We start from the raw sequence: 12,647 nt of genomic DNA on the forward strand, positions 1-12,647 counted from the left end.
TCAGGACAGTTTCAATGAACGCTGTGTTATGCTGATATCCTTCTAGACATCAGATGAGAATACTAAGGCAATTATAAAAGCCAGGGAAGGGGCCGGCCCGGTGGCGCACTGCTGCTGTGCGCCGCTTGGGAAGCGCGGCGGCGCTCCCGCCCGAGGGTTCGGATCCCACATACAGACCGGTTCCCGCTCACTGGCTGAGCGAGGCGCGGGAGCAACACCGAGGGTTGCGATCCTGTTGCCGGTCCCTGGTCCGGTACGGGGGCAACACTGAGGGTTGTGATCCGTTGCCGGACACTGAAAAAGACAAAAAAAAAAAATAAATAAATAAAATCGAATAGTAGTGAAAGTGTAAGTCAGTTTCCGTCCACTCATATTCTCTTTTCTTATCTTCCCTGGCCTTTTTTTTTTTTTTTTTGGTCTTTTTGTCTTTTTTTTTTTGTGACCGGCAACGGATCGCAACCCTCAGTGTCGCGCCCGTACTGGACCGGGACCGGCAACGGGATCGCAACCCTCGGTGTTGCCCCCGCTCCTCGCTCAGCCAGTGAGCGGGAACCGGTCTGTATGTGGGATCCGAACCCTCAGCGGGAGCGCCGCCGCACTTCCCAAGCGGCGCACAGCAGCAGTGCGCCACCGGGCCGGCCCCTTCCCTGGCTTTTATAATTGCCTTAGTATTCTCATCTGATGTCTAGAAGGATATCAGCATAACACAGCGTTCATTGAAACTGTCCTGATTAAGTGATAAGATTGACTGATGACATGAGCAAGCCGGTGAATTTTGTAGAAATGGTTAGAAAATGATTTCTGTTTTCCAGATAAAAGTTAAATGCTTTTTCAGCCACAAGTGGGCATTTCTTGGTTCCTAAAATAAGTAAAATTCCTGAATTTATCTGAAGCTAGAAGCATTCTTTGAGCTCTCACTATGTGCAAAACTCTTTACTAGTTGAAGAGGATTTTTTTTTCTCATCTGAATGCATTATCCAGCTTACTATGTAGGAATAAGAAATAATCACCTCTCATCTTAAGCATGTTCTCAGATTCTTTTCAACACAAGGCAGTGACTACTGATTGATTTGACTTAACAGCCAAAACACCTGGACCTTAACCTTTTCCTCTAAGTGGAAAAGAGCAAAGCAAGACAAAAATGAAATGATTCGCCATTCTGTTTTGTCCATGTTTTAGTATGCATACAGACACAAAACATAAAATCTTTGAGAAACGTTATTGGGGATTTATTAAACATTTCACAGAAGAACATGCTTATCTCTTAAGGATACAGTTATCAACTTAGTGTCTCTTCCACATTGGGTTCCTATCTTTTCTAAAAACATGGTGGCAATACGATATGTAAATACTAAGTTAATTTTTTCCCTATTATTGTAAACTTTATTTTGGCAAATCAATTCTCAGGAGTGATTGCTGTTTGTCTCTCTGTGCTGCAGGGTCCCTGCACTGGGAACCAGCAAAGCCTGGCCCACAGCCGGCTGTGGGACGCAGTGGTGGGCTTTCTGCACGTGTTTGCCCACATGCAAATGAAGCTGTCTCAGGTAAAGTAACTGCCTTCCACTACCGTAATTGACAAACTGGAGACTGAAAATTATTGGTAAATTAAACATGCTTTCTTAGGTTTGAACATTATTTTTTGAGATTGCTTTATATATCTTTTACTCTACATTAAAACATTTTATGGGAGCCATTATTCAGTTTTAAGAGCAAAGGACATTAAAGAATTGAATGTAATAGAGAAATAAAACAGTGGACTTCCCAAACATTGTACATGTCACCGTCCTCAGAGATACGCTTCCTGGTAATTGCTCACTGGCAATTTCCTCTCCCTTATAGATAATTGAAAAAGGATTTGTAACCTGTTACAAATCTCTAGTGGGAAGGGAGGCAATTTTCTTATAGGGTCATAAACAAGCAGCTGTTTTCAGTGTATGACATTCACCCATTACCAGGGAATTTAACTTTGTGAATGTCAGAGAGAAAATAATAGCTATAAGGATAAGCAAAGAATAAACAGATTTTCCACCTCTTTTTTTTAAATGTAAGGTTTTTTGTTTTGGTTTGGTTTGGGCAGCTGGCTGGTATTGGGATACAAGCCTCTTAACCTTGGTGTTACACCACCAGCTCTAACCAACTGAGCTAACCAGCCAGCTGGTCCACCGCTTTTCAATGTTAGTTTGGGAGTGCCTGTTTGAAACATCAGCTTGTTGTTTTCTCACTACTGTATCTGTTTCATTTGAAGCTAAAAGATACATGAAAGAAAAGTTCATACTATAAATCCTGAGTAAACGTGTCCATTTGATGGGTGAATTTTAATGGTATATCCTGACATCTGACATATCTGTCAGGGTGTAGGATTTGCCAGGTGGTCAGGTAGAAGGAAGAATGCTAGATTTAAAGTCAGAATACTGAATACTGCCACTGCAGTCCCCAAGCTTTCATTCGTGGGTCCCAGGACTGTAGGCCAGTTTTGTCTTCCTTGAGGCCTTGTTTCCTCTGCAGTAAAGTGAGGACACTCAAACCTGTCTTCTGGCCTCCAGGCAGGAGCACGTTGTCAAAGAGAAACAAAGCCAGACACTAGTTAAAGTGGTAAGGAAAGATTTTAATCAGTAATAAGTAGTGCACAGGGAAAAGAGTCCAGTGTGAACTGAACTCACTGAGCAGGGGCTCTTTCTCTAGAGTTAGGGAAATTAAAAATTACAAAGTGTTAGTTGGTGTAAGTGAGATTAGGCCAGCTGTGCCTGCTGTTTGGCAGTTAACCAAGTTATGATTCTGTCCTCCCCCAGAGACTGGGAGACAGAGGTCCTAGCCCCAGGTATTGTCTGGAGCAGTAAATTGTTTGGCAGCCTTGAGTTTTCTCAGGCAGGCACTTTAAGAAGGGCTAGAGTCATCCTATAGATGCAACCTTGAGCTGCTAGAAACTGTGCTAGTGTTTGTTCAAGTCTTTACCAGCCAAGGCTGAGGCCTAGTCAAGAAGAGGGCTCAGAAGAGCCCGGCTAGGGTTTGGTCAAGGAGAGAATCTTTGTCACTATCTGGTTATTAGTGACTTCAGCCAAATACAGAAATGTCATTATTCTTTCATCTAATCACTCATGACATTTCAGTAAGTAAAAGAAACCACCATGAACCAAATTTATACACTCAGAAGAGTGTTTTCATTCTGATGTATTTCCATCATTTAAGATCTAGTGCTCCTTAGCAGTTTTTCATTGTTTATGGACAGAGTCATGGTAATAGCTAATCAAAAAGAAAAAGTCTCATTTTTCCATCAGTGTAGAAATTTAACTTCATATGTAGCAAAATCCAAATCAATAATGGTACCCTACACAATTCTTTTTTTAAAAGGATGATTTAATTTTAAAAATTTGATGAGATGTAAGTTTTTTATGTAGATGTAAGCATATTCCATATTTCCAGGCACTAGATCTAAGCATAAGGATGTTTAGACATAACACGTCTACGTAAAAAAAAAAAAAAAAAATCATGGTAAAAAATCAAAAGCAAAGACAAAAGATCAGAAAACTTTAACCAGGGAGATACTGGAAAGCTTAGTGAAATTGGTAAATGAGATACATTGTGCAGTATTCAAATCGATAATACTTGTGTTCATTTTTGGTTAGTTTTATGTAAGATAAATTTATCTCATGTGTCACGTATATGCCTATATTTTCTAGAATAAGTTAATTTTTACATATTATATAGCAACTTTGTGTAAGAAGTTAGAAAGAAGGAAAAATGTGGCCTTTTCTGGTAAAATCCAGGTATCAACTGTGCAGAAACACGTGTGTCTTTCCTGGCACTAGACAATCCACCACTGCTCTAGTTATCGCATATTCTTGTTAGACGTGCTCAGTGTCCTTGCAGATGCTTTAATGAACATGAGTGGAAGCCAAGAGAAAATACTGTTTAATTCCAAAGCATACCTATTATTAATAAGCCACGCATTAGGCCTTCCATTAGTTGCCTAATGCTTTATGGTGCTTGCCGTCAGCAGTGCAGTCCTCCTTTTGTGAGAATGAGCGTGTTGTTCTTGCTGCATAGTTTTCTCGTAGTATCTGAAATGCAATATGTTAATATTTTCAGGATTCCAGCCAAATTGAGCTATTAAAAGAATTAATGGATCTTCAAAAGGATATGGTGGTCATGTTGCTGTCCATGTTAGAAGGTAGTTTTAAATTATACTTTCTAGTTCTTTTTATTCTTTTGTTTTAAAGATCGGTATGCACTTGCTTGTGGAGTGAGCATGCAGCGAGAGCTAAAACAACAACACTAATATGCAACAAACACCTTGGGTTTATTGCTGGCTTTATTTTTCTTTTTCTCAAGTTAGTTGTTTTTGTTTACTTGTTTGTTTGGTTTTTTAAAAAGGGAAATTCTGCATATCTCAGTTTACACATTGATGGAACGAATGCAGTAGTTACTTCTAGTAACACGTTTCATTTCATCGTGATCTCCCACAGCATTGTAAGCTCTCCAGACAGAGAGTGTATAAAGATTTTGTTTGTTGGTTTATTTTTCTGTAATTGGTGGGGATTGCAGACATTTGTATAAACTCCAACCACATCAGTCGCTGCTGTGAGGTGACCACATAGTCACTCCTGTGGGTTATTAAAGTCCTGGCAGGCAGACAAAGACGAGAACACTGCAGGAGAGCCTCAGCCCAGTCTCATTTCCCCACCACAGCCTCTCTCTGTTTTAGTTTTCTCTCTCTCCTCTTTCAAGCCTATTTTTCTTTGCTATTGCATTTCTTTTCTGTATAAGGCAGTAAATGTAGTAGTTAAGAGCTTGGGCTCTGAGACCTGCTGCCAGGGCTCAACTCCTGGCTTCCTGATTCCTGGCGGTGTGGCCCTTGGACGAGCTCCATCTCTGTTTTCAGTTTCCTGTGCCAGACAGTGAGGATAATTTGGTAGAGTGATGTGAGAATTCGGTGAATCACATAAACATGGCTAAAGCAGCTAAGAATTGTTTGGTATTATGTTACCTATAGTTTTCCTTAAATCCTTCCTGTTTTCTCTGTCTGTTTTTTACTCTGCTGTACATTGCATAACTGCACTGAGGCGGTTGTCGTGCCCTGCACTAGGACTTTGAAGATTGTACCATTTGCTTAAAACCCACAGTTGGCAGCAGTAGTAGCCACTTTATACCCCTCAAGCACAGGATCCATTTACCATGACCTCAATTCAAATTTTGGTTTAAATAACAACAGCAACAATGATAATAACTGCAGCAGCAGCAACCACAGCATTAACTTAAAACTAACTTCTTATAATGTGCCAGATACTGGCTTACGTACATCATTACCTAAATCATTACGTTTGCATCATTACCCCCACTTTGCAAATGAGGAAACCGAGGGTGCAGAGAGGCTGAGAATTCTGTCCAGGTTGCTCAGCTGCCTGGATCCAAACCCAGCGATGTGGCTCCGGATCCCATTCTCCTAACCCACGGTGCTTACTGCTTCACAGATAGTCCCTACAGACCTCCTGCCAGGCACCTTTCTTCTAGCGTCTGTCTTTAGGTTGCACAGCACATTCTGTTTTGGCATAAAAGCATTCCATGCTTCTTTAACTTAGGATAATATGTAATTTCCTTAATCTTATCAGCAATCTGTCACTTTATAACTATAAACACTCTGGACCATGAAGAAATATAGGAAAATGCTTTTTATTTTAAATTAGAAAAAGCATGTAATTTTTTATCAGAAAATTATATTTGCTTCTGGTTTGAAGTCCTGGCACTAATTGTTAATAATCGTGTCACAACGGGCACATTAATTTAGCCTTGCTAAACCTCAATTTCCTCATTGGCACAGTTAGAATTAATAAAAGGTACCTGCCTTACAAACTTATGAACACTAAATCAGATATTGTCTATGAAAGGGATTTTTCAACCCTAAAGGTCTATGCAAATGTTCACTTTTATTAATAATATGTGACTGGATTTTAATTTCTGGTTGTTTGCCCCAATTTCTTTATCTAAAACATGTAGCTTCTTTGATTAATTTGAGAGGAAAACATGTCAGCTTTTCAAATATTGTTTTATGTGTGTCAGTGTAATTTTGTAAATATGATTTTGCGTGTGTTCGTGTAATCACTTTTTTTACAGCATAGCTTACAAATAATTACCATCTGTTCCCGAGCCTTCATACATTAGTGGTGATAAACAAGGAAATATGCTTGATTCAGATGTTATAAAAGGTCTATACTGTTATCTTCTCTATAGACACTGGCTTTGTCAGGAAGGTTTGTTTTGAACAAAATGCAATTGCTTTACCTTTACCACCAGGTAATGTCGTTAATGGGACAATCGGCAAACAGATGGTCGATATGCTTGTGGAGTCTTCCAATAACGTGGAGATGATTCTCAAATTTTTTGACATGTTTTTAAAACTAAAGGATTTGACATCTTCCGATACATTTAAAGAATATGATCCTGATGGCAAGGGGGTCATTTCCAAGAGGGACTTCCACAAAGCGATGGAGAGTCACAAGCACTACACACAGTCAGAAACAGAGTTTCTTCTGTCTTGTGCGGAGACCGACGAGAACGAAACCCTTGACTATGAAGAGTTTGTCAAACGCTTCCATGAACCTGCTAAGGACATCAGCTTCAACGTCGCCGTCCTTCTGACAAACCTTTCCGAGCACATGCCCAACGACACTCGGCTGCAGACGTTCCTGGAGTTAGCGGAGAGTGTGCTGCATTACTTCCAGCCCTTTCTGGGCCGCATTGAGATCATGGGAAGTGCCAAGCGCATCGAGAGGGTTTACTTTGAAATCAGCGAGTCCAGCCGAACCCAGTGGGAGAAGCCCCAGGTCAAGGAGTCCAAAAGGCAGTTCATATTCGATGTGGTCAATGAAGGAGGTGAAAAGGAGAAGATGGAACTCTTCGTTAATTTCTGCGAGGACACCATATTTGAAATGCAGCTGGCGGCTCAGATCTCGGAGTCGGACCTGAACGAGAGGTCAGCGAATAAAGAAGAAAGTGAGAAGGAGAGGCCCGAAGAGCAGGGGCCCAGGGTGGGTTTCTTTTCCATCCTGACGGTCAAGTCGGCCCTGTTTGCTCTCAGGTACAACGTCCTGACCCTGATGCGAATGCTCAGCCTGAAGAGCCTCAAGAAACAGATGAAAAAGGCAAAAAAGATGACCGTGAGGGACATGGTAACAGCCTTCTTTTCGTCCTATTGGAGTGTTTTTATGACCCTCTTGCACTTCGTGGCCAGTGTTTTCAGAGGCTTTTTCCGCATCGTTTGCAGCCTGCTGCTGGGGGGAAGCCTGGTAGAAGGTGCTAAAAAGATCAAAGTCGCAGAACTCTTGGCCAACATGCCAGACCCCACCCAGGACGAGGTTCGAGGGGATGGGGAAGAGGGAGAGAGGAAACCTGTGGAAACCGCCCTGCCCTCAGAAGACCTGACAGACTTGCAGGAACTGGCAGAGGAAAGTGACCTTCTTTCGGACATATTTGGGTTGGATCTGAAGAGGGAAGGAGGACAGTACAAACTAATTCCTCACAATCCAAATGCCGGCCTCAGTGACCTGATGAGCAGCCCAGTCCCCATCCCTGAGGTTCAGGAGCAGTTTCAGGTAAGCTACCTTTAAACCACAGCAGTTTATCCTCTGGACTTCAGACGGGCACAGAACATAAACTTTACACCAGGTTCCATGCTTGTGCCAGGGCCTCGTTAAATACCCCATTTGAATCTCCAAAGAGAAATGGCTTTTTGGTAGATAAAGCTAGGCTTTTTAAGATTCTTTACAAATTATCGTATTATCTTAAACTATTAAGGTGTAATCTTAAGTACCCACCCTAATGACGTTGGTCATTTGAGCCACCATTCCATCCATGAATATTCTGTGAGTACTTTCCATGTGTCTGACATCACTCGGTTTCACAGGAATTAAAAGGTACGATGCAGTCACTGCTTTCAAATTGCCTTAAACAGTTTATTAGAGAGATAAAACTAACATGCATGTCCTCATGCATGTTAGAAAATTATTGAGTGTTAAATAACATAGGCCGTGGACAGTAGAGGCTGCGTATGTTGAGAAAATGGAAATGCCAGTATGGCGTGACGTAGTTAGATGAGAACTAAGAGGTGGGACTTACACTGGCCTTGAAGGATGGGTAAGATCTGAGTAGGTGGATAAGGTGAAGAAGGGTATTTCTGAAAGGAGAAATGAAAGTCAAAAGAGGCCGAGGAAGTTCATCCACACTGCTCGTGCAGTAGCAGTGTGTGCAGAAGAAGAGAATGTTTGGGCCGGTAGAGTGAAAGCAGACACAGCACTTTTATCTGGATATGAGCACAAGGGGGTCCTGGATGGGTACAGTTTGACGTGTCATCACATGGCTCCCTAAACTCATTCAAAGGTCATGTGTAATCCTGCTTTTCTTTTTTTCCCCATTGGCTCATTCAAGGAACAGAAGGCAAAGGAAGAGGAAAAGGAAGAAAAGGAAGAAACCAAATCTGAACCGGAAAAAGCTGAGTATGTGTAGTTTCTGTATACTGTCCTTTGTTTCAGTAAGTCTCTTTATCTTGTGCTCTGTCTTCGGGAGGCATACTGGAGAACTGCATATCGCAAATGAGCCACACGACGAAGCACCAATGGCGAGGACCTCCATCGTGGGTGGGGACAAGTGCAGGTGCCCCACGGCTCCGTTCCTGCCTTCTCATGCCAGGAGCATTCCATTGGTGTGATGCTATCTCGCAGAAAAGACCCCAGGGATTCCACGGAACAGGCTCCTGATTCACAGGATGACTGATTGCCAAAGTTCTGTCTCTAAAATCATGCATGTATTCTGTCCTTTAAAGAAGGGAGTAAACGAACCTTCCAAATGAGGTTGCACAGACTCCTATGGCGTGGTGGCCCTCAGAGCATAGTCCCAGGGCCACGTGCATGAAAATCTCCTGGAGAGTTTGGCTTGGATCTGAAGAGAGGAGGAGGACGGGGCAAAGCAATTCCTGGCAATCCAAAACACAGATCCCTGGGCCCCACCCCAGAGATGCTGCCTCAGCAGGTCTGGCATGGGGCCCAGGGATCTTCATTTCCTACAACACTCCGGTACTTTGGAGCACAATTCTAAATGTGGCAATTAGAAATAAGGAGCCGGTACGAGGCAATGAAAACGTGTAACTCCCTTGTAACACCGGCTTTCTACTAGTAATTGAAGGCTACATCTTTCCCTGTGTTTATATAGGTTTATATCTACATTTGGTAAAATTGGGGAAAGATAAAATTTTTACATCCCTGTAGTGTTACTATTCCCACACAGCATTTTATTTTTCTCCTAAATTCTGCTTTTTTTTTTGGCTTCTTTTCATTGTCTGTTCTTTGCAGTCAGTGCTGTTCATCGTCATGGAGCTTGCACTGTTGGAGCAGTTGTAAAAAATGGCCACGTCAGTGGCTATTAGAATAGCAGGGCCCAGCAGGCATTTCAATGGCAATTCTCTAATGCTGAACATAGGGTTAGATGTACTTCATGTGGGTTAAGGTTAAATATAGCTTATATCTGTGGATTATATATAAGATTTCACTTTCATTCGTAAAGGGTTATTTTGCACTTAGAGGAAAAGTATCAAGTTTCAGTGCTTTTAATTCCATTATTGTCTGGAATTAGTACGATGTTAATATAATTGGCTTAATTACATTACATTCGTATATTTTATTTAATTAATAAGATTAGTTAAAATTAATATATGTCCGTATATCAGTATATTGACATACTTTATACAGTGAACAACCAAGTGCATAGGCCTCTGATTTTAAGAGTTAATAGCTAGACAATGTTAAAAAGTGAGCACTAACATAGTAATTTAAAAATAAGTTATGTTGGAAAGTCACAGCAAAAAAAAGTCTTTATTGTTATTCTCTTTTTCAGTTAAGTCTTTTTATTGCACAGTTAGGAGGGAATCTGCTGCATATAAAGACTCTTCAAGCCTGTAAAATGTCCTTTAGGTTTGAACTTCACTGAAGTATCTGTCTACAGAGGGCTGTGATCAGCAGGAAATCTTATCCCTGATGCTAAAATTCAGAATATTGTCGTTCATTGGAAAACAAATTAGTTTTTTTTGTTTGTTTGTTTTTTTGTCCTTTTTGAGACCGGCCACACCGTGCTCAGCCAGTGAGCGCCCCGGCCATCACTATATAGGATCCGAACCCGCGGCGGGAGCGCTGCCGCACTCTCCCAAGTGCGCCACGGGCTCGGCCCAGAAATTAGTTTTTAAAATTGATACTATGACCAAAAATATTTGTTCACTCATCCATTTTTGCACACTTGTGCAGTTCGCTAGTTTCTGGATAGCTTACATGTTTTTCCTTTTTACAGGGGAGAAGACGGAGAGAAAGAAGAGAAAGCCAGAGAAGAGAAGGGTAAACAGAAGCTGCGGCAGCTGCACACACACAGATATGGAGAGCAGGAAGTGCCAGAGTCAGCATTCTGGAAGAAAATCATAGCGTATCAACAGAAACTTCTAGTAAGAGGCTTTAGAATGAGTATCATCGCTGATCTGTTGTGCTACCATAATGACTCAGGCTCAGTTAATATTCACTGACCTTCCCTTGAGTGCAGTCAGGGAGCCAGTTCAGTCCTGCAGATATGCCTTATTCGCCCATCTGAATGTGATTACTCTCTACAGTGAATGCCTTTGGTCCACGACTCCCTGTAGTCAAACCCATCACCTCTATTCTTGTTAACGCTGCCTGAAACCATTTGATGTAGTGACTGCCAGTAAGTGCTCCCCATGTTTTCCCACAAAGACTTTAGGGCAAGTCAGTAAATATATTCTGAGGCCCTGCAGTAGATTAAAGCAAAACATGCCTCCTAGGGTAAGAGTAATTCATATTAATGTTCCAGAGCTGGGTTAGGCAGTATTTCTATAATATGATCCTTTTATTAAAAAATCCAGTTATCAGAATATTAACCCAATGAGCCAATTTTTCCTTGATGATAAGAAGATCTGTTCAAAATTACTCTTTAACAGAAACAAGTAAAACAAAAAAGAAAGACGAGAGATAAGATAGTTTTTTATGTAGTGTCCTATTCATTTAGCAGAAGTGTTCCCCAAATTAGTAAAATACATATTCATACTTGGAAAACAAAGAAACAAGGGTAATTCTGTATCTCTATTCATATTCATATTTGAATTCTTAAAAATCTTGTTTCAAAGGCCTTTTATAAATATGTGTGTGTGTATAAAATTATGTATAATTATTTGAAAGAAGGAAAAGGATCGGAGATGAGTGTGTGGAATCAACCTACAAGGGTACTGACTGATAACGTCAGACCTAGAAATTAAGGACAACACCCCTCAGAATAAAGCTACTTGAAAGGCAGAGTCATATTTAGTGCTTTATAGCCCTTGAGAATGAAAAAATAGGTAATTAAGAAACTCAGTGTACTGTAGAACTTCACCTATCCGAGAAATGGATTGTTCTCAGTAATTATATATTCTAAATGCTTATTTATAAACATGTATATGTATTATGTATTTTATGTATTTATGCAAATAGATTTTAATTAATAGTTTTAACTATGCTTTCTTAAACCATTTTGTATTTTCCCTATTTTGCTTAATACAAAGTGCACTGAACATAAATGTTTTCTGGATAACTCCGGATAATCTTTAATTTGATACACTGTAATGGTTGCCAGGGCTGCAGGTGTAGCTCTGCTCAGATGGTTTAGAAGTTGAATGGGCTTCCCTACACCCTGCAGTATCCCTGGTGGGTTCCTGAGATATATGTATAGCTGCAGTTGTGTGAGCCAGGTAACTGAGGCTTTCGTCCCTCTCTCTGTGTCAGGATTCACATGTTCTCTTGCGTCTACACAGCTTCTCTGTTTTCCTGCTTCTCTTTGCAATCTGACTTTTTCTGCTCATTAGTTTGCATGCACAAGACTGGTCCTGGCCATCTCAGGACCCCAAGTCCTTGTGACCATCCACTTAGACAGCCATGGCTAGCTAACCCTGCCTCTATGACCTGCTTCACCTTCTGAGGAGAACCAGTGTGACTGGCCCAGTTTGGGTGTAGTGGCCAGCCTTGGTCCAATGTGCAGCAGCAGTTCAGAGAGGGTCCTGTGTGGGGAGAAAGAAAACCAACAGAGGTAGGGTGTGTACAAGAAGGGGAGAGTGAGGATTATTATCACTTCGATATGGCTTTATGACGCTAGAGCCCCTGGAATATCCGCTTGTATGCCTTACAGATACCTACCATTTTATATTAAACAAACACTTGATTTCCCCCATAGCCTATCGCCTTAAACCCACTTCTCCTGTAGGTTGCTTTGTTTTCCAGATCAATAAATTGTCCCAGCCATTTACTTAGTTGCTCAGGCCCCCAAATCCAAAAGTTTATCATCTTTGAGTCCTCTCTTTCTTTCCCACCTCAAATACAATCCAGCAATAATTCTTCTCAACTCTTCCTTCCAAGTACATCCAGAGTGTGCCCAGTCCTTGCCATTTGCATAGCCACTACCTAGTCCAAGTCACCGTCATTGACCTCATCTCTTCCTGTGGTCCTGGGATGGCTTTCCGACTTGTCCCCTTGCTCCCGCTCTCACCCCTACTGTTTTTTTTTTTTTTTTTTTTTTTTTTTTTCCGTGTCCGCCAACGGATCCCAACCCCCCCCCCCCCCCCCCCCCCCCCCCCC

General features: G+C 41.5%; 1 protein-coding gene across 3 annotated transcripts in view; it reads left to right on the plus strand.

Annotated features, from left to right (window-relative positions):
* The window catches only part of RYR2 (ryanodine receptor 2 (cardiac)), a 204,261-nt gene that overhangs the window by 157,603 nt on the left and 34,011 nt on the right, over positions 1 to 12,647 (plus strand). For 2 of the 3 annotated variants that reach the window (XM_008569234.1, XM_008569235.1), the window contains 5 exons: positions 1,440 to 1,544; positions 4,087 to 4,168; positions 6,289 to 7,586; positions 8,419 to 8,486; positions 10,327 to 10,474. In XM_008569234.1, the coding sequence (XP_008567456.1) occupies positions 1,440 to 1,544; positions 4,087 to 4,168; positions 6,289 to 7,586; positions 8,419 to 8,486; positions 10,327 to 10,474 (1,701 nt within the window). The remainder of the gene's footprint in view (positions 1 to 1,439; positions 1,545 to 4,086; positions 4,169 to 6,288; positions 7,587 to 8,418; positions 8,487 to 10,326; positions 10,475 to 12,647) is intronic. The other variant, XM_008569233.1, reaches the window with a different exon arrangement.

The sequence above is a fragment of the Galeopterus variegatus genome, unplaced genomic scaffold (assembly GCF_000696425.1).
Source record: "Galeopterus variegatus unplaced genomic scaffold, G_variegatus-3.0.2 Scaffold482, whole genome shotgun sequence".
In the NCBI taxonomy this organism is placed as follows: Eukaryota; Metazoa; Chordata; class Mammalia; order Dermoptera; family Cynocephalidae; genus Galeopterus; species Galeopterus variegatus.